Source organism: Panthera leo, chromosome B1 (genome assembly GCF_018350215.1).
Source record: "Panthera leo isolate Ple1 chromosome B1, P.leo_Ple1_pat1.1, whole genome shotgun sequence".
Taxonomy (NCBI): Eukaryota; Metazoa; Chordata; class Mammalia; order Carnivora; family Felidae; genus Panthera; species Panthera leo.
The window spans coordinates 192625230-192646182 of record NC_056682.1 but is presented as its reverse complement, the minus strand read 5'-3'; the positions used below and the strand labels follow the sequence as shown (position 1 = coordinate 192646182).

At 42.3% G+C, this 20953-nt stretch overlaps 1 protein-coding gene across 1 annotated transcript in view; it reads right to left on the bottom strand.

The window, feature by feature from the left end:
* Positions 1 to 523: 523 nt before the first annotated feature.
* Positions 524 to 20953, bottom strand: part of TAPT1 (transmembrane anterior posterior transformation 1) — a 66091-nt gene continuing 45661 nt past the window's right edge. The window contains exons 9-14 of the mRNA XM_042936840.1: positions 14890 to 14999; positions 13452 to 13511; positions 13010 to 13078; positions 7797 to 7873; positions 4147 to 4307; positions 524 to 1204 (exon numbers count right to left, since the gene is read on the bottom strand). Coding sequence (XP_042792774.1) covers positions 987 to 1204; positions 4147 to 4307; positions 7797 to 7873; positions 13010 to 13078; positions 13452 to 13511; positions 14890 to 14999 — 695 coding nt within the window. The 3' untranslated portion in view covers positions 524 to 986. The remainder of the gene's footprint in view (positions 1205 to 4146; positions 4308 to 7796; positions 7874 to 13009; positions 13079 to 13451; positions 13512 to 14889; positions 15000 to 20953) is intronic.

The following is a 20953-nucleotide window of genomic DNA, read 5'->3' as shown; positions in this document are numbered from 1 at the left end:
CCCAAGCAAGATGCTGCCCAAACCGCTTAGAATGTTTACTTTAAAACTGTCACTTTAAAAACTCAGTTCAAGTGGACACCTTAAAAACCTTCGGGTTTTATACAATGATAGTCCTGCAGCCCACTCGACATCCGATCCTTTTAACTGTAACAATTTGTGAAGCAATTAGTTTTAAAGCGAAACCGGTTAACTATACACGAAAGTTAACACTGCTCTGCTTTTTCAGTATAAAAAGTGCCTTTTCGTAAGGGTATTTCTATTCTCTCCATTGCAATTGAACAACACACAGCTCACATTTTGCTTTAAAGAGTAAACTGAAAAATCATGAAACGTTTTCTCTGTGATGCATAACTTTCATTAATGAATATTTTGTAAATAAACAAACTGGCTTAGGGTTTCTTCCTATAAAATGCTACTATTCACCATGAATTATTTTAGGTAGCCTTTTATTCTGATTAATTCAGATACATCTTCAAGGATTATTCTGGTGGTAAGAACATTTATCTTGACTTAAGTTTTAATCTTTTTTTTTTTTTTTTTTTTTTTTTAATGCTTTGGCAGATGAAGTCAAGTCTGAAACCTGTTTGTGAAAACAGTATGAGCTGGAAAGGTAATGTCATGGTAGAAGCTTCACAGTTTTCCAGGTGTATCCTTGTATGGAAGAGGCCTCGAGGGAGAATTCGAGGTTCTGGAAGCGTGGACGGATACGGCAAAGTGATTGGGAGGTGGCCCCCGTGAGGCCCAGAAGTGACTGCCCTCTGCCAAGCCGGGGGCTCCTCCTCACCTGTCAGGTTCCAGAGTCCAGGCTGGAGGTCGCTGCTGTTCTGTGACCTGACCTTCAGCCAGACCACGTCACCGGAAGAAAGATATTAAGATTCGCTTTCCATTAATAATTTAAGTTTTTAAATAAATATTTAAGTGCCAGTTTTCGCATCTGTCCATCCCAGTAGCAGAGCGTCTCCCGCCCCAGGACTTGGCCGCAGAGCTCAGTCGATTCGGTTTCCACAGATTGTGAACCTGTCTACCTCCAGCAAATCTTTCTTTGACGATCTGTGCTTTAATTCCGAGCTTTCCTGCGTTATGTCTTTCTCATCACCATCTGGAGTCGTCAGAAACTGATCAGAACTGCTTGTGACAAGTAAGGGTATGACGTTTTCTTTCGGATGAACAGGCTGGCTGGTGACCGAAGCAGACAAGTTTTCTTCTGTGGAAAAACAGATGCCGTTGGTTAGAAAAGGATTTCCCCTCAATTTATAATAAATACAAGCATACCAACAGAGCGGCAATGAGAAAAGGCGGCCCCGTTCATCTTCTAGGTAGAGCGAGTGACAACCGAATAGCACGTGGCATGTCAGCGGCCGTGGTTCATTACGAAACTCAGCGGCTATGCCATTTCTGTCTGCTCAATAAAATTCTACAGAAGGGCTATTATGTGGATCCTGAGAAACTCAACAGAAGACTAGCGGGGAGGAGAAGAGGGGGAAAAAAAGTTACAGAGAGGGAAGGAGGCAAACCCTAAGAGACTCTTAAATACTGAGAATAAACTGAGGGTTGATGGAGGGGTGGGGGGAGGGAAAGTGGGTGAGGGGCACTGAGGAGGGCACCTGTTGGGAGGAGCACTGGGTGTTGTATGGAAATCAATTTGACAATAAGTTCCCTATTAAAAAAAAATTCCACAGAGGGACATTATGTGGATAGCATCACACAAATAACACCACCACCTGACTTTGGTATCAGAGCTCCTCTCTGACAAACTCCCTCCTGCATAACCAGGTCCTAATATGATTGTTGCCTCAACAGTTACCACTGGCTCCTACGCTCAAGACGTCAAGGAGAAGCAGACTCTAACACATCCTACCTCTCCTGGGTACCGGCACCAGCCCTTTTTTTGTCCCCCCTGCCCAGGACAAAGATCAAACATTTTGCCACCATTAAGACCCAAAGAAGAATTCAAATTAGTCCTGTCACTTGTCAATTAGAAGTCAATTCTTATTACAGAGTGGGCAATTTGCGGAATGAGGCGCTGTAAAATTTCGCTCGACTCAGCAGTCCACCTGCGGGAAGTCCAAAACAGGGAGAAACAGACCGACAAGACCCAAATGTGTACTCTGGGTCACGGGAGTCCTGGAACCCGGCTTGCGGGACGGCTCGGTCAGGGCCTGCAGCCACCGATCTCTGCGTCACACATTCAGTCCTTAGGAGAGCAGCTTCATCAAGGTAAGAATGACAGCACGTGAGCTGAACATACTTAAGATGAATAATCTGATGGGTGTGGACACACGCATACACCTGTAGAAACCACCGCCACGATCGACCGTGAACACGGAGTCTATTTTCTTGCCCTCCCTGCCGCCCCCACCCCCACTGCTGTCCTTTGCTTCTTTAAGAACATGACGAACACGACGCTTGTTTCGAGAGCTGCCCCTCTTTTCATCCTTGAATTGAACCTGAGCCACCTGACTTACAACACCTTCCTCAACAGTGTCTGTCTGGCCTGTGGTCTCCTGACCTCCAAAAACACCCTACATGGACACTCACACTCTCGTCCCAAATGCACTTCTTAGTACGTGGCTCTGGAGCCAATGGCCTCGAACTGAGGTGTGCACTTAAAGGTTTCACCTCCTGCGTCCCCCATCAGACTGGAGTCCCGACTGCATGACCGACACTCATCTGTCAACGTGCGGAAGGTGCCTAGCAGGCACTGACCCGGTCGAAACACACGCAATCCCGTGTTACTAAGAGTATTTACATGCTCTCTGTTATGACGAACATTATTTTCCGGTTGTTGGACAAGATTTCACTTTCCTCCTGGCTCCCTAGAAAGCACGCATGAGCACGGCACTCCGTTCAGCCTGGACTCGGCCCCTTCCCACAGCAAACGTCACACCCGGAACACTGAGCTGCTAGTTCCTGGCTGCTTTTCAGGCCTCTAGACTCGGCTCAGGCCGGTAGGTTTCTGAAGTGCCCTCTCCACCCATCTTCGCCTGGGCCCACTTCTCATCCTTCGAAACTCAGCCCAGGCTTCACCACCTCCAGGAAGGGACCCCGTCCTGTCCCTTCCACACCTGTCTCCGACCCGCTCACGTGTCTGGATTATCCACTCTTACCATCTCCTCTGTCTGTGAGGCCCTGCGGCACGATTTATTTACCTGTGTATCTCCAGGATCCCATATCACCCGCACACAGTGGCTCCGTATATTTAAAGGTAAGTCAATGAACGCAAAGTCCTATGAACAGGTACCACGAGAACCGGGAACTGCCATCTAACGACAAATCTGACGGCAGGGCCCCGCTTCTTCCTCCAAACATTCCAGGCCAGCAGCCCTGCAATCCTCCACTTCTCTCCCACACTGTAAAACTCATCAGCAAATCCTGTGCTCTTCCAGACCTTTCCAGAATCTGGCCAGCTTTCCTGGCTCACACCACTCACCCCGGCTCTGAGCCAAGCAGTCTCCCTGCTGACCTCCGCCTCTGGGCTCACTCCTCCCGAGTCGACTTTCCACAAAGCTCACAGCTGGATCACGTCCCTCCTCTGCTCCAAACCCTGGAACGGCCCCTTCCCCACAGTAAAAGCCACGCTCTTCACAACAGGCAGCAGGGTGGCCTCTCTGATGCCTTCTCCAGTCCCTCACTCATGGCAGGGGTCCACTCCAGCCACCTGGCCTTTGCTGTCCCTCCGCACGCCCGGCAGGTTCCTGCCCGGGGCCCTCACACGCACCGGCTGCTGGCACTGAGCCCGGGAAGGCTCTGTCTCCTTGGCCGGGGGAGCTCCTGACTCCCGCTCACACTCCCCTCGGTGGACCCGCTGGAGTTTTCTCTGTAGCACTACCGCCCCTTGGCTCTCTCTGTCTCCCGGTCAGAACCAGTTCTGTCTTCCCCACCAATGTATCCCCTGAGCCTGTCATGTACCAGGTGCTCAAAAATCATCTACCGAATGATGAACACACGGAAAAACAGAGCACGGCATGGGGGTGTATCCGCGACGAGATCTAAAATAGAAGCATTGAAGACAACTCAGCAAAGTGAAATCAAATCTTGAAAGCAATGTCAAACATCAACTGAATAGGGATTTCTTCACTAGGGAGAATTCAGACCATTAACTCTGTAGAAAACGATTCACACAGTGATGAAAGGAACAGAACGTACCTTGAGAGGGTTTACATTTGTTCTGTGACTTATGGGGTGGTTTGCCTGATGTGCTGGCCGGAGGAGGAGTGAACAACTTTTCTTCCATTTTGGCCTCCTTCACATACTGACATGACTTCCCCAACAGCACGATGCTATTAAGGACTTTCAGGGAGATCAACCTAGAACCAGAAAGAAAGAAACAACCACAGCTGGAATTCATCTCAATGACCACAAACGCCATATCCCGCCACAGCTGCCGAGGAGGTGTGGGGCCTGGGTAGGAGCGTGGCCTGGGGGTCGGAGGCTCGCATCTGGGGTGGACGAGGTTCCCGTGAAAGCCCGAATTCCTGAGGCTGTTTTCCCATAAGGGAAAACACTTGGTGAATTCCTTAGTCCTCAGTACAAGAGAAAAACTGTACCACTTACAAGTTTTACCTGGTCCCGAGTTATTTAGCATTTACTCTCTTATGCAAAACCAGTACGTGTAGTAAATACAGATGAACCAAAAAGAACTTAGAATCCCATGCCCCAGGGCTACTCACTGGGACATTTGGTATATTATGTCCTGGTAGCGTTTGCTATGACTTTATACTAATTTTACCTTCCCACTGTTCAGAAATTGGGGCTATTTTACAAGGCAGAAGCGGATGGAGTTGGAGGCTGAGCTGATTCTGGGCATCAAGCGCTTGAGTTCAAACCTGATGCGCTGCTTAGAACCCGTGTGGACCTGAGTGAGTTTCTTACCCAGTAGTAAGAGATGATTCTAGTTAAGTGCTCAGAACAGTACTTGGCACACCGAAATGTCAACCAATGTTATTTCATTAGATGCTGGTGTTGTTTTACATAACAATATTCTTAGTATTATTATGAATATTTTCCCTACCAGTTAATGTTCCTCAGTGACATTATTTTAATGGCCTTAAAATATCACTGTTTAGGTTATCGTGTAACAAAGCCCCCAAAAGCCCTTAACTTTTGGATATTTGGATTATTTCCAATATTTTGTTTCTATTTAAAAGTTTCTAATTAGGAAAACTTAGGTGAAATCTGTATTTCCTTAAGATAAATTCCTAGATAGCTATAATTATTGAAGCAGAATTTCTGGGCCAAAAAACGTACATGGCATTTTCAGGTACTTGATACAAATCTGACAAAAAAAATCTGAAAACCTGCTCTTCGCGCTGATATGTGCTCACGTGACGTTCTTCAAATGACAAAGAAGCACAGATGTCACTGCCAGCGAGTGAAGAGGCAGCTGCTGTCTCTTATGGCTGAGGGGAGGTCGTGGCAATGACAGGAAGTGGCGAGTCAGTGGGGGTGACGCCAAGAAGGGGCCTGGCAGGGGGTCAGAGCAAGGGACAGACAGGTTTCCTTCTCCGTCCGCAGCCTCTCCAGTCCAGGAGCTAAGAATGCCACCACGAGGGAGGGCCTCACACAGATCCTTGGCCCCGAGGACTTACACGTGCGGAACACTCCCCAGCTCAGCCCCAGGCCCAACTTTGTCAGGAACTCCTTACTCCTACCTTCCACCGCTTCCCTGACACTGCCTTGGGGAAGTCTAACCGGATTCCGAACTTACTAAAGCCAAGCCAGAATTCTTGATTCCGATCCAACCCTCCAAAAAAACAAAGGAAAACAAAAAATCACACCCCCGTGTATCTCTTACAGGCTCCCTCGTCACAGTAATTCTACTACCCTGACTGCTGGGCCCCAAACTCTGGAATCACATCGGATTCCTTTTATTCCCTTACACCTCACATCCCATCACCGCTCAGCAAGTTCTGTCTGGCTCCACCGTCAAAACAAACACACGCCAGCGGACAAATCGTTACCACTCCGCCGCGACCACCTCAGTGGCAGCAGCCACGGTCACCTTGGGCCTAAGGTCTGCCTCTCTTGCCACGCACACTCCAGCCCATTCCCCACGTGGCAGCTGGATCTGGCACGCTGTTCTGCTTGGCAGCCTTCGGGGTCCCTCCCTCCCTCAGCTGGAAGCCCGGTGGGGCTGCCGGGTCCGCCGCTCAGTGCCCTGTCGGGACCGCCACACTCCCCGGCCGCTGCTGTCAGACTTGTCCCGCGTCCCCTCCGTGAGTCTGCCATCCTCCCGGGCATCTGCACGGCTCTTTCCCTCACTCCGGCTCTCTCTCCCTCTGTCCGGTCTCCACTGAAAAACACCAGCTCACCAGGGAGGCCCCCGCCTGCTCGTAGGCAGCCGTGTCCCTCATTCCGCATCTCCTCACGCTGCTCTTTCGTACTTCCTGATGCTGACCACCAACTGTCGTCTTACGGTAGTTTGCTTTTCTGGGTGCTATTTTTCCACTAGAGTTTCAGTGCCATGAAGGCAGGGCACCGGTCCCACCCCAGGACCAGTACCTGGCGCCTAGAGGGCTCTGACTGAGGCGTGCTGCCCAGATGAGGAGGGCAGAGGCTGCGAGCCTTCCCTCTGCAGCCTGGCCATAGCAAGCCTGGAGGGAAAGAGGCTGAAACTGAGGGGGTGGGGGTGGGGACACAGCACCGTGTGCCAGGAGGGTCAACTGAATTCTGACTGGTCTGTGCTCAAGGGAGAGTCCTGGGCTTGGTGGAGTTAAGGAATAAAGAAGGCTTCACGGACAAGGTGGTTTGGGAAAGACTTTGGAGGAGGAGAGGGTCATCCGGGCACTACCCTGATCCAAGGCGAATCAGGACACATCAGTCGAGGGGAAAGATCAGTGAGCAGGTATGCCTCTCTGGGCTATCGGGGGGAACAGTGACAAGACGGGGGAGAAACATGGGGGAAGGTCGTCACTTTTCAGTCATGTGGATTGAAGCGCGTCCACTTTGGTGAATTACGCACACACAACAGTCACTAAACGAAGGCTTTTAGGTGTAGTGTACACATGCTTCACTTCCTGGGTTGTGTCACAAGAAAAATACAAGAATATTCTGTTAAACAAACATGGGAGCAATGACAGCAACACCACTCGAGGAACGAGGCACAATGCCAAGAACTCTGGAGGGCTGCGTGAGCATGTGGACCAGAGGAGGAGCTCAGGGTTTTAATGTCAAAAAACTGAGAGAGGGGTGTGGTCCCCTGAGCTTCAGACTCTGGGAGTCAGTCCCTGCAGTATGAAGAAGGGGCAGGACCCGAGGGGAAATCCAGACCCCGGACCCCTTGCCTCAACGCAGTTTCTTACGTGCCTCGTGTGAGAGCAAAGCCACGAATCAAGGTGCTGACGATATGGCTTGGGACAATGCGGGGACAGAGGCCTGACAACCACGCGGAGGCGTCCGCCTCCTAGAACCTGAGCAAAGCCACGGTGCGGGGAGCCCCAGGGATTAACGGAGTTAAAGATGTTTTAACACAGGAGAATGTCTGACTGTGATGGCAGATTTTATCGTAAGAGGAAATACGTGTACAACTGAAATCCTAAGCAGAAAGAGCTTTAACAGACTCCTTTCGCCAAAGATTAAAATAAAATCTAAAGTGCTGTTCATACTAGCACCAAATAGCAGCGCATTTAACTGAGTCTCACTCAGCAAGTCACAGACACACCTGGAGGCAGGTGCTGCTAAGGGGACCCCGGGACAGTGAGAATGGCTACAGTGTGAGGTGGTTGATACTACTGTCCATTACACCCTGTATTTGTACTTTATAACCAAAAAACATGTTCCAGAACAGTTAATCTTACCCAAAATAGAAGAGTATGACGCAGGCATACGACAGGATTCCTTGCACTTTAATGGAGCTTGTGACGACTCTGATGAGCTAGTGAGAAACAAACCGAAACAACACACACACACACACACACACACACACAAAACACACAATCACAGAGTTATTAGTTAATATTTAAAGACCTGTTCACGCTGATTTTAACACTTTAGGTGCACCCCTGTGGCCCCTGTCTGAACCCAAGTATGTCGTTCCAGCTTTGACAATTCCTATACAATCTGGCTGCCTGTGACAACTCCTGCAGCTGATTTGGGTCTGTTCAGGCAAACCTAAGGTGCCACGTTCAGCTGCTGGTGAGTGCCAAGTCGGGCACTACGTCCAGGTTCATGAGTGACACATTTAGTTGTACCTCACAGAGATGCAAATCAGGTGATCTTTAAATGAAAAGTCACTCTGGGAAATGCAAATGGGTTCATCCTACTGCATGTATCCCCCCGACCAGAGCTAGAACCACTTGGTGGGCATTTCCCTTGTTCTTGCTTTGTCTCTCATGGACTCTTTTTAGGAACCCAAAGGGACCTACAGGGAGGAGAGAGAAAAGGGAGCCTTAGGAGTTTTGTACTGTTACCAAAAAAACTGAATAGTATTACAAAATTAATTATAAAGGATGGACATTTTCTGTCTCTTTTGGATAGTTATGGTTAAACACATGTTTTCTTCCTTATCTCAGAGAAATACGGGCTAAACAGCACTGTCCTTGGAAACGTGTAGAATAAATCTGGTGGGATCTGTCACCAAAAAATATTTACACATTCCAGGTCAGGCTTCATAATGTACCCACATATCAGGGTCTAGGGGGACTGCTACGTGGAAATGGAAAAGTCAGGGAAAATAACTGATATCCGCAATGTGAAGTTATCATCAAGTCTACTAGAGCGTCTTAAACAAGTATCCTAAGACACAGTTTAAACACTATTTACAAATGCTTTCAGTAAAAGAACAGCTGGGTGCAGACAGAAGGGACTGTAGTATGCCCACTGAAGGTCCCTTAGGAGAAAACAGATATGGAAGTCTCACACAGGCTGTGACGGGGAGACAACCCCTGGACACACACTTGGGATGGAAGTTAAGATGGCTCTAGGATTTGACTCATGAATATGGAAGGCAAGCCATCTGCCCCATTCAAGGCTTAAGTAATTTCATTTTTATTTAATATATTCTTAGGTAATTTTAAGATACATAGGTCTTATGTTTAATTTCCATAAGACCTTAATATAATATTACTTTGTCTATTTGGGGTCTTTTGTGGTTCCATACAAATTTTAGGATTGCTTGTTCTAGCTTCGAGAAGAATGCTGGTGCAATTGTGATTGGGATTGCATTGAATGTGTAGATAGCTTCGGGCAGTATTGACATTTGAACAATATTTATTCTTCCAGTCCATGAGCATGGAATGTTTTTCTGTTTCTTCACATCTTTTTCAATTTCCTTCATAAGCTTTCTATAGTTTCAGCATACAGATCTTTTACATGTTTGGTTAGGTTTATTCCTAGGTATTTTATGATTCTTGGTGCAATTGTGAATGGGATCAGTTTCTTTGCCTTTCTGTTGCTTCATTATTAGTGTATAAGAATGCAACTGATTTCTGTACATTGATTTTGTATCCTGCGACTTTGCTGAATTCACATAACAGTTCTAGCAGACTTTTGGTGTGGAGTATCGGGTTTTCCATGTATGTCATCTGCAAAAAGTGAAAGCTTGACTTCATCTTTGCCAATTTTGATGCCTTTGATTTCCTTTTGTTGTCTGATTTCTGATGCTAGAACTTCCAACACTATGTTAAACAACAGTGGTGAGAGTGGACATCCCTGTCATGTTCCTGATCTCAGGGGGAAAGCTCTCAGTGTTTCCCCACTGTGATATTATCACAATCCCAGACTTTAGCCTCTACTACAAAGCTGTAATCATCAAGACAGCATGGTATTGGCACAAAACAGACACATAGACCAATGGAATAGAATAGAGACTCCAGAACTGGACCCACAAAAGCATGGCCAACTAATCTTTGACAAATCAGGCAAGAATATCCAATGGAAAAAAGACAGGCTCTTTAACAAATGGTGCTGGGAGAACTGGACAGCAACATGCAGAAGGATGAAACTAGACCACTTTCTTACACCATTCACAAAAAAAAACCCTCAAAATGGAAAAAGGACCTGAATGTGAAACAGGAAACCATCAAAACCCTAGAGGAGAAAGCAGGAAAAAACCTCTCTGACCTCAGCCTCAGCAATTTCTTACTTGACACATCCCAAAGGCAAGGGAATTAAAAGCAAAAGTGAACTATTGGGACCTCATGAAGATAAAAAGCTTCTGCACTGCAAAGGAAACAATCAACAACACTAAAAGGCCACCAACGGAATGGGAAAAGATATTTGCAAATGACATATCGGACAAAGGGCTAGTATCCAAAATCTATAAAGAGCTCACCAAACTCCACACCCGAAAAACAAATAACCCAGTGAAGAAATGGGCAGAAAACATGAATAGATACTTCTCTAAAGAAGACATCCAGATGGCCAACAGGCACATGAAAAGATGCTCAACGTCGCTCCTCATCAGGGACATACAAATCAAAACCACACTCAGATACCACCTCACGCCAGTCAGAGTGGCCAAAATGAACAAATCAGGAGACTATAGATGCTGGCGGGGATGCGGAGAAACGGGAACCCTCTTGCACTGTTGGTGGGAATGCAGACTGGTGCAGCTGCTCTGGAAAACACTGTGGAAGTTCCTCAAAAAATTAAGGATAGATCTACCCGATGACCCAGCAGTAGCACTGCTAGGAATTTACCCAAGGGATACCGGAGTGCTAATGCATAGCGGCACTCGTACCCCAATGTTTATAGCAGCACTTTCAACAATAGCCAAATTAGGGAAAGAGCCTCAATGTCCATCAGCTGATGAATGGATAAAGAAATTGTGGTTCATATACACAATGGAATACTACGTGGCAATGAGAAAGAATGAAGTATGGCCTTTTGTAGCAACGTGGATGGAACTGGAGGGTGTTATGCTAAGTGAAATAAGTCATACAGAGAAAGATACCATATGTTTTCACTCTTATGTGGATCCTGAGAAACTTAACAGAAACCCATGGGGGAGGGGAAGGGAAAAAAAAAGGGAGGGAGGCAAACCATAAGAGACTCTTAAAAACTGAGAACAAGCTGAGGGTTGATGGGGCGTGGGAGGGAGGGGAGGGTGGGTGATGGGCATGGAGGAGGGCACCTGTTGGGATGAGCACTGGGTGTTGTGTGGAAACCAATTTGACAGTAAATTTCATATTAAAAAAAAATAATATGCACGAAGCCACACAGTGCCTAAATGAGACTTCAAAAGCAGTTACTATAAATAAAGAAATATACTTGCAAGAAAAAACAAAAAGACGTTAATAAATAATTTCTTTTTACTTCTCCTGGACACAAATGCATTTTAGGACATAAGGTAGCATTTAGAGAGAAATTTTGTCACTCGTGGGCCTCAGTTAAAGAATGTGTGGGATTGCTGAGGCCCTGGAATATTCCTCAAGGCTCCTAGCTATCTGCCAAAGCTACTGGCTCACTCTGGAGCTCTGTGAGAAAAGCGCTGGAGGAGAAAACCCTCTGGATTCCTGCGTAACAGCATAACCCCGTCTGAAAATAACCCCCCAAGCATTTCGTTGATCAATTAGTAGTTAAACTTAAATCTTTTGGTATAAATAACAACCATAAAAACTCATTTAAGGAATAAAATAAAGGCTGGAGAAAAATTTAAAAATACTAAAATAAAAAAATCTATATTAATTATGAATAGAGTTTTCTGGCAAATAAGTTACTAGATAGTCAATTATTATTTGCAAAGAAGGGCCACATTTAAATCCAATCACTTAACCAATCCTTAAAAGAAACAAAAAAATCAGGCAACCTAGGTTTATCCTTGTACTACATGTATCATGATTCCAGTTGTAGGAAATAAATGTAGAAAAATTTAGTATTTTATCAATCTCTTATACTTTAAAGAATTTTACTCTTTAAAATATCCTGTTTTTCCAAAATTCTAGGAGTTTCTCTTCCCAAACAAAATAAAGCTATATTATTATATAATAAACAAGTTACTAACAGAATTGAAAACATCTAGGATGTGGCTGTCTGGAGAGTTACAACGAAATATACATAACATTAAATTTATCAGTCTCCCATCCTCTAAAAAAAGGTCAGGCAAACTGGTCTAAAATAGTTGGTATCACTTACAATTGCTTTTTACATCTCTTAGCTGACTTCCATGACACTTTGCATCTACAGGAGAATTCTAGATGTCCTTTGGCAAAAAGATGGCTGCATTTGTTTTGATGTGAGACTAGGTAGCCAACAAGGAATATAATCAAATACAGGTGCAGCCAGCAAATCTTCTTAATTAATATTATTACAGCCCGATGTGGCTAGTAACTTTCTACAAGGCTGTTCTGAGCAATTCATTAAATTATTCAAGGTTGGTGACGTTATCTTGGATTGATCTAATACATTTCAGTGCTATTACTTAAAAAAAAAAGAAGAATTATATATATATATATGATATTTTCTGGGTATAACAGTAAAAATTTTCATTGTAAAAACTTTGGAAAAATTTTAAAAAGTAATGACTATAATGGATAAAGACTACTTCTTCATTTGAGCATACCATAATTTATTTAACCTATTTCATTTCTTTCCAAAATTTTACTACTATAAATGCCACTGCAATGCATAATCTTGCCTATAAACCATCATGTGCCTTTTACAACTACTTTCTTAGGATAGATTCCTAGAACTGGAATTGCTGCATCAAAGCATTATACTGTTAAACTGCCTTTTAGAAATGTTGGATCGACTTCTTATACTTCCGCTAATACATGCTACAGTGGCCATGCCAATGCCTACCACTAGGCATCTCCATTCAAAACGAAAAATCTTTGCCAAATGAGTAAGTGAAAATGAGTACTCCCATTGCTAGCAAAGCCATTACATAAAATGGTTTGTTAAAATTATCTACTGGACAGTTCAAAATCCAAAAACATAATGCCACAACTTAAAATTTCCTTCCCATTTTATATCATGTCCTTCTGAAATAAACCTGATGATAATCCACTTATTAGTATCCTGTAATGGTGGCTCTCTCATCCTAAAAAAAGGGAAAAAAGTATGAACTTACTAAAACAGCTAGTGGGAGAGGAATGAACCCCATCCTCCGTGCCACAGAGTCACTGTAATCAGTATACGCCTGGACAGAGAAAACAGAGAAGGATTATGGCATTTAAAAAGTTCGCTTCCACTCATCAACAGCAAATGTTCTCAACAGGCAAGACTATGCACAAAAACAGAAGCCGGCACCTATTATTGAGTAATTGAGTAAAATACTATGAACATTATCTAAATGTTCATAAGAAGTTTTAAATCCAAAGTTGTATAACGATTACAATACTACAGAAATCTTACCCTGCTTAATATTAAGGACTATTATTATTTTACTAAACACAGTGTAGAGAACAGAGATTAAGAGGAAGTTGAAATTTATGGACCTTTCCCTTAACCAATATTCCATGCTAAATTAAACCACTGTTAATTTCAGACTATGTCTCTGTTATAATGCTCACATTTTTCTGTCGGCTGCTAACAAGGTCAAAAGCAAGGCTGGCTCTATATTCACTGTAGACCTAAAGACAAATAAAAGTGATATATTAAGTAATATAGTGCAAATATACAATGTGCACAGATTCAGACTTTGTAGATGAAAATGTTTAATAATTAACCGGGAAAAAGGTACTGATCACCAAGCAGACATCTGGGTAGTGTTTCTCTATCTTCCTAGAGTAAGGGTAAAATAGTCCTAATTCCCCCATCTGTTATGTTTACGAGCCTTTCAAAGATTTCCCTTCAAAGAGCAATAGTCAATGATTATGACACTGAGAGTTTAGAATTGGGGGAAGAGGGGCTATTTTAAGTAGTATAATACATATATATAAAATTTGACATTTTAAATGAAAAGTTTAAAAAATTATTGACTGTCTATATATATATATATATACACACATACATAGACTGTCTATATATAACGATAATGATGCCTTCTTCAAAAAATGGATGCTCTGCAAGATATAAAACTGAGAGAACATAGAAGTTATGAAGGGACTGTAAACTGTCATTTCACTAAAAACTGCACTGAATCAAGTTTATTAATTTTGACCTCAGATGCTGAGAAGATGATTCCATTCTGTACTGAGGAAGCCAAGAGAGTAAACAGTGAAATGACTCGATCACTGCTTTACAAAAGAATACAAAATCTTATTTAAATATATATCAAATCATCACACAGTAGCAGTTGCAACCACATTAGATTTCTGAAATAGTACCTTCTGAGACAGTACTATAACAAGACAAAGTATAAACCAAATAAAATGTAGGAAACTGATGAAATTAATGTTTATTTTGGGCCTGAGGCAGGAATGGGGAAGATGCTAGGAACTCCCATGGTTTTGTACCCTGAGCCTACAGCACATGTCTATTTCTGGAAACTCCACAGAACAGCTGGCTGAAACACAAAACAAATCTCTCGAATGCTTTCACCAAAAAGTATAAGGCTCTTGTTTTCTAGAACTTTTCAGAAATCCATAATCACAGAAAAAAAATCTATTTTTAAATATAAAATACTTAAAAAAAAACCTAGCCAGAGGGAACAGTTTTGATAGTCTAATGCTTAAATAGAAACAATGGGATTTGTATAAGTTTAAGTAAACAAATTATGATGCTATTAACAGTTTATAATGATTCTGAGTCAGTGACACTCTACTCTGACCTGAACTATTGGCCGAACTATAGTCCCACCCAAAAGTATGGAACAGGACTGTTCAACATTGAAATAGTATACTTTCTGTACTATAATTTTTAGAAATTGAAAATTGTAATTCTAAATTTAAAGTAGTAGTACTCTTATCTTTATAAACGCAGTAAACCTGGACTCGTCATTTTACAACTTCATAATATTAAGCAGCAGCAGTCAACATTAAACACTGAATTGCTTATTAAAATACATACATCTGCAGTAATGTCATTGAACTTGGTGATAAAAGCATGTTTTACAATATCCACAGCAGTTTCTGATGCAATCACCATACAGACATCTGGAAACAACACCCAGAGGTGATCTAGAAAGTGCAGGGAAAAAGAGACAGTTGAATGTCTTCATAGGAAAGGGGTATCATGTACCATAATAGTATCACACAGGCAGCTACAGAAATCTGCAATCTCCACATGGCTCAACTATAATGCTGCCAATAAATGACAACCGAGGCAAAACTGCATTCAATTAATTATCAAAAAACCTCTATTTTATCAAGTTAAAGGATAATACACTCAATAGATAACCTATTTTGTATTTTCTCTGTGCCAAGCCCTTGACGGGCAGGTCACAGAGGTGAGTGGAGCCCCTGAATTCCTTCACACAGCTAACACACTGGAAGGACGACTAATTGAGCAGGCTTGTTATAAAACCCTTTAATTCTATAGCTGCTTAGTATGCTAGTAAATAGCTAGTTGGGACATGTGCTGGAGTCAATGGAACGATCTTCCTCTCTTTGCTCCCTAAGATGCAAAGATTTTGATCATTTATTTCAGTATCCCACAGATGCAGTCTGTCAAGTTTGCGCACCTTTACCATTATTTGTTAAGATGTCAATTCAGTACCAAGCACCTGATAAAAAAAAATGCAAACAAATAACCTCCTAAGACCCTGAAGAAGGATGTGAGAGTGTGACAGAGCAAGAAAAAGGTTAGAAATGTCAACAAGGTCCTAGGCCGTTTGGGATCTGGGCACTGGAGGGCAGGGTGGAGAGAATACAGCTCAGGCCATCCGAGCTGACGGTTTTAGTGGGTCTGGCATTGCGTTGAGGTTTTGGGAATCAGGAAACTTTTTTCCACGTCAAATTCTGCCACTAACTAGCTACATGACTTTTGGCAAGTTTCTTCATGACCTAAGTTTCAGTTTCCTAATCCACAAAATAAAAAGCATCTGTATTTCACCACTATGAGAATAAAGACGGACAGCGCAAAGTGCCTGGCACACAAAACAGCTAGCATTACTCTTATGTTATTCATGATCTTGCAGGCTTACAGGAAGCTTCCGTAAATGGCATTTTTTAAGAAAAGAAATTAAAAAAAAGAAACTAAAGAGAGAGTGAAGGAATGATGACTCACCAACATTAAGTGCTCCTTTCATCACACCGCCGTAGCAGTAATAAAGAAGACCCAAGCAATTTGCTGAAAGTGCCAGGACAAATGAGAATAGGACTTCAAACCTCCAGCTGTCAGCAGGCTTAGGACTACTGTCCTTTGGCACAACAGCTTGCCTCAAGACTTCTGATCCCATGTGGGCTCTGCTGAGACCAGCCACACATGCCCTCTACCCAGCCTCATGCAGACACCATATTAGCTGCTGTAGCTGTAAACCAAGAACGCAGCTACACAGAGAAAATCCCAGTGTGTGGAGCACGGCTTTGCTGCCACAACTCAGGCAGACTTTGGATCTATTCAGACAGGAACGCAAGCCACTGTAAGATATATTTCATCTTATGCTTTCCACAAGAAAATTACTTCTGGAAATGTATTTCCAAGATCATATATCTCACTTAACATCTGTTTCTGGTTTCTCACAGGTACCCAAAGACTAGACTAGCAATGAATCAAAATAAATTAACAAGAAGTTATTAAAAGCCTGGAAAGTGTATCGCATTGAAGGTAATGAATAAAATGCAAAAAATAAGCTTGTTCCTTAAGAACAAGGTTGTATAAAAATGTCAGAAATAAAAAAAACAAAAAACTCTTAATTACTTGAGACACCTGAGCACATGATCCTTTCCCCACCAAGCTCACTTCAGCATTACCAGACTGTGTTTAACTACCTATTTTCACTATTAGCCTGAGAGTCCTACACATATCTCAGTACTGTCTATGCGGGCCACAGTGCCCAGCCTTATGTAAATGTCTGCTTTATGAATGGATGATGAAAATCCATAGAATCTTATTTTATTTTAGAGAGACAGAGGGTGCATGTTACTGGGGGGAAAGGAGCAGAGGGAGAGAGTGAGGGAGAATTTTTTAAATTTATTTTTTTAAATTTACATCCAGGATAGTTAGCATATAGTGCAACAACGATTTCAGGAATAGATTCCTTAATGCCCGTTACCCATTTAGCCCATCGCCTCTCCCACAACGCCTCTAGTAATGCTCTATTTGTTCTCCATATTTAAGAGTCTCTTATGTTTTGTCCCCGTTTTTTATATTATTTTTGCTTCCCTTCCCTTATGTTCATCTGTTTTGTATCCTAAAGTCCTCGTATGAGTGAAGTCATATATTTGTCTTTCTCTAACTTCACTTAGCATGATACCCTCCAGTTCCACCCACGTAGTTGCAAATGGCAAGATTTCATTCTTTTTGATTGCTAATACTTCACTGTATATGTATACCACATCTTCTTTATCCATTCATCCATCGATGGACATTTGAGCTCTTTCCATACTTTGGCTATTGTTGATAGTGCTGCTATAAACATGGGGGTGCATGTGTCCCTTCGAAACAGCACACCTGTACCCCTTGGATGAATTACCTAGTAGTGCAATTGCTGGGTCGTAGGGTAGTTCTATTTTTCATTTTTTGAGGGACCTCCACACAGTTTTCCAGAGTGGCTGCAACAGTTTGCATTCCCACCAACAAGGGAAAAGAGATCCTCTTTCTCCACATCCTCGCCAACATCTGTTGTTGCCTGAGTTTTAAATGTTAGCCATTCTGACAGGTGTGAGGTGGTATCTCACTGTGGTTTTGATTTGTTTTTCCCTGATGATGAGTGATGTGGAGCATTTTTTCATGTGTCGGTTGGCCATCTGGATGTCTTCTTTGGAGAAGTGTCTATTCATGTCTTTTACCCATTTCTTCACTGGATTATTTGTTTTTTGGATGTTGAGTTTTATAAGTTCTTTAAAGAGTTTGGATACTAGCCCTTTATCTGATATGTCGTTTGCAAATATCTTCTCCCACTTCATCGGTTGCCTTTTATTTTTCCTGATTATTTCCTTCGCTGTGCAGAAGCTTTTTATTTTGAGGAGGTCCCAGTAGTTCATTTTTGCTTTTGTTTCCCTTGCCTCTGGAGATGTGTTGAGGAAGAAATTGCTGCGGCCAAGATCAAAGAGGTTTTTGCCTGCTGTCTCCTCAAGGATCTTGATGGCTTCCTGTCTTACATTGAGGTCTTTCATCCATTTTGAGTTTATTTTTGGGTATGGTGTAAGAAAGTGGTCCAGGTTCATTCTTCTGTATGTCGCTGTCCAGTTTTCCCAGAACCACTTGCTGAAGACACTGTCTTTATTCCATTGGATATTCTCTCCTGCTTTGTCAAAGATTAGTTGGCCATATGTTTGTGGGTCCATTTCTGGTTCTCTATTCTGTTCCATTGATCTGAGTGTCTGTTCTTGTGCCAGTACCATACTGTCTTGATGATTACAACTTTGTAGTACAGCTTGAAGTCTGGGTTGTGATGCCTCCTGCTCTGGTTTTCTTTTCCAAGCTTGCTTTGGCTATTTGGGGTCTTTTCTGGTTCCATACAAATTTTAGGATTGTTTGTTCTAGTTCTGTGAAGAATGCTGGTGTTATTTTGATAGGGATTGCATTGAATATGTAGATTGCTTTGGGTGGTATTGACATTTTAACAATATTTGTTCTTTCTATCCAGGAGCATGGAATATTTTTCCTTTGTGTGTGTGTGTGCATGTGTGAATGTGTGACTTATTTCTTTCATAAGCTTTCTATAATTTCAGAAGATTTTTCACCTCTTTGGTTAGATTTATTCCTAGGTATTTTATAGTTTTTGGTGCAATTGTAAATGGGATCAATTCCTTGATTTCTCTTTCTGTTGCTTCATTATTGGTATATAGGAATGCAACTGACTTCTGTGCATTGATTTTATATCCTGCAACTTTGCTGAATTCATGGATCAGTTCTAGCAGGTTTTTGGTGGAATCTTTTGGGTTTTCCATATAGAGTATCATGTCATCTGCGAAGAGTGAAAGTTTGACCTCCTCCTGGCCGATTTGAATGCCTTTTATTTCTTTGTGTTGTCTGATCGCAGAGGCTAAGACTTCCAATACGATGTTGAATAACAGTGGCAAGAGTGGACATCCCTGTCTTGTTCCTGACCTTAGTGGGAAAGCTCACAGTTTTTCCCCATTGAGGATGATTTTAGCATTAGGTCGTTCATATATGGCTTTTATGATCTCGAGGTATGATTCTTCTATCCCTACTTTCTTGAGGGTATTTATCAAGAAAGGATGCTGTGTTTTGTCAAATGCTTTCTCTGCATCTATTGAGAGTATCATGTGGTTCTTGTCCTTTCTTTTATTGATGTGATGAATCATGTTAATTGTTTTGTGGATATTGAACCAGCCCTGCATCCCAGGTATAAATCCCACTTGCTCATGGTGAATAATTTTTTAATGCATTGTTGGATCCGGCTGGCTAATATCTTGTTGAGGATTTTTGCATCCATGTTCATCCCGGAAATTGGTCTGTAGTTCTCCTTTTTAGTGTGGTCTCTGTCTGGTTTTGAAATCAAGGTAATGCTGGCTTCATAGTAAGAGTTGGGATGTTTTCCTTCCATTTCTATTTTTTGGAACAGTTTCAAGAGAATAGGTGCTAACTCTTGCTAAAATGTTTGGTAGAATTCCCCTGGAAAACCATGTGGCCCTGGACTCTTGTCTTTTGGGAGATTTTTGATTACTGATTTGATTTCTTTACTGGTTGTGGGTCTGTTCAAATTTTCTATTTCTTCCTGTTTCAGTTTTGATAGTGTATATGTTTCTACGAATTTGTCCATTTCTTCCAGATTGCCCATTTTATTGGCATATAATTGTTCATAATATTCTATTATTGTTTGTATTTCTGCTTTGTTGGTTGTGATCCCTCCTCTTTCATTCTTGATTTTATTTATTTGGGTCCTTTCCTTTCTCTTTTTGATCGAACTGGCTAGGGGTTTATCAATTTTGTTAACTCTTTCCAAGAACCAGATTCTGGTTTCCTTGATCTGTTCTACTGTTTGTTTGGTTTCGATAGCACTGATTTCTGCTCTAATCTTTATTATTTCCTGTCTTCTGCTGGTTTCAGGTTTTAATTGCTGTTCCTTTTCCAGTTCTTTAAGGTGTAAGGTAAGGTTGTGTATCTGAGATCTTTCTTCCTTCTTTAGGAAGGCCTAGATTGCATATACTTCCCTCTTATGACCTCTTATGCTGTGTCTCCGAGGTTTTGGGCTGTGGTGTTATCATTTTCATTGGCGTCCATGTACTTTTCAATTTCCTCTTCACTTCTTGGTTAGCCCATTCATTCTTCAGTAGGATGGTTTTTAGTCTACAAATATTTGTTATCTTGCCAAATTTTTTCTTGCAGTTGATTTTGAGTTTCATAGCATTGTGGTCTAAAACTATGCACGGTATGATCTTGATCTTTTTGTACTTGTTGAAGGCTGATTTGTGCCCCAGAATGCGACCTATTCTGGAGAATGTTCCAAGTGCACTGGAGAAGAATGTGAATTCTGCTGCTTTAGGATGAAATGTTCTCAATATATCTTGTTAAGTCCATCTGGTCCAGTGTGTCATTCAAAGCCATTGATTCCTTGTTGATTTTCTTTTCAGATGATCTGTCCATTACTGTGAGTGGGGTGTTGAAGTCCCCTACTATTATGGTATTACTATCGATGAGTTTCTTTATGTTTGTGATTACTTGATTTATATATTTGGGTGCTCTCACATTGTAAGCATAAATGCTTACAATTGTTAGGTCTTCTTGGTGGATAGACCTCTTAGTGATGATATAATGCCCTTCATCTCTTGATACAGTCTTTATTTTAAAGCCTGGATTGTCTCATATAACTATGGCTACTCCAGCTTTCTTTTGTTGACCATTAGCATGATGGCTCTCCATCCCCTTATTTTCAATCTGAAGGTGTATTTAGGTCTAAAGTGGGTCTCTTGTAAACAGCATATTGATGGATCTTGTTTTCTTATCCATTCTGTTACCCTATGTCTTTTGATTGGAGCATTTAGTCTACTGACGTTTAGAGTGA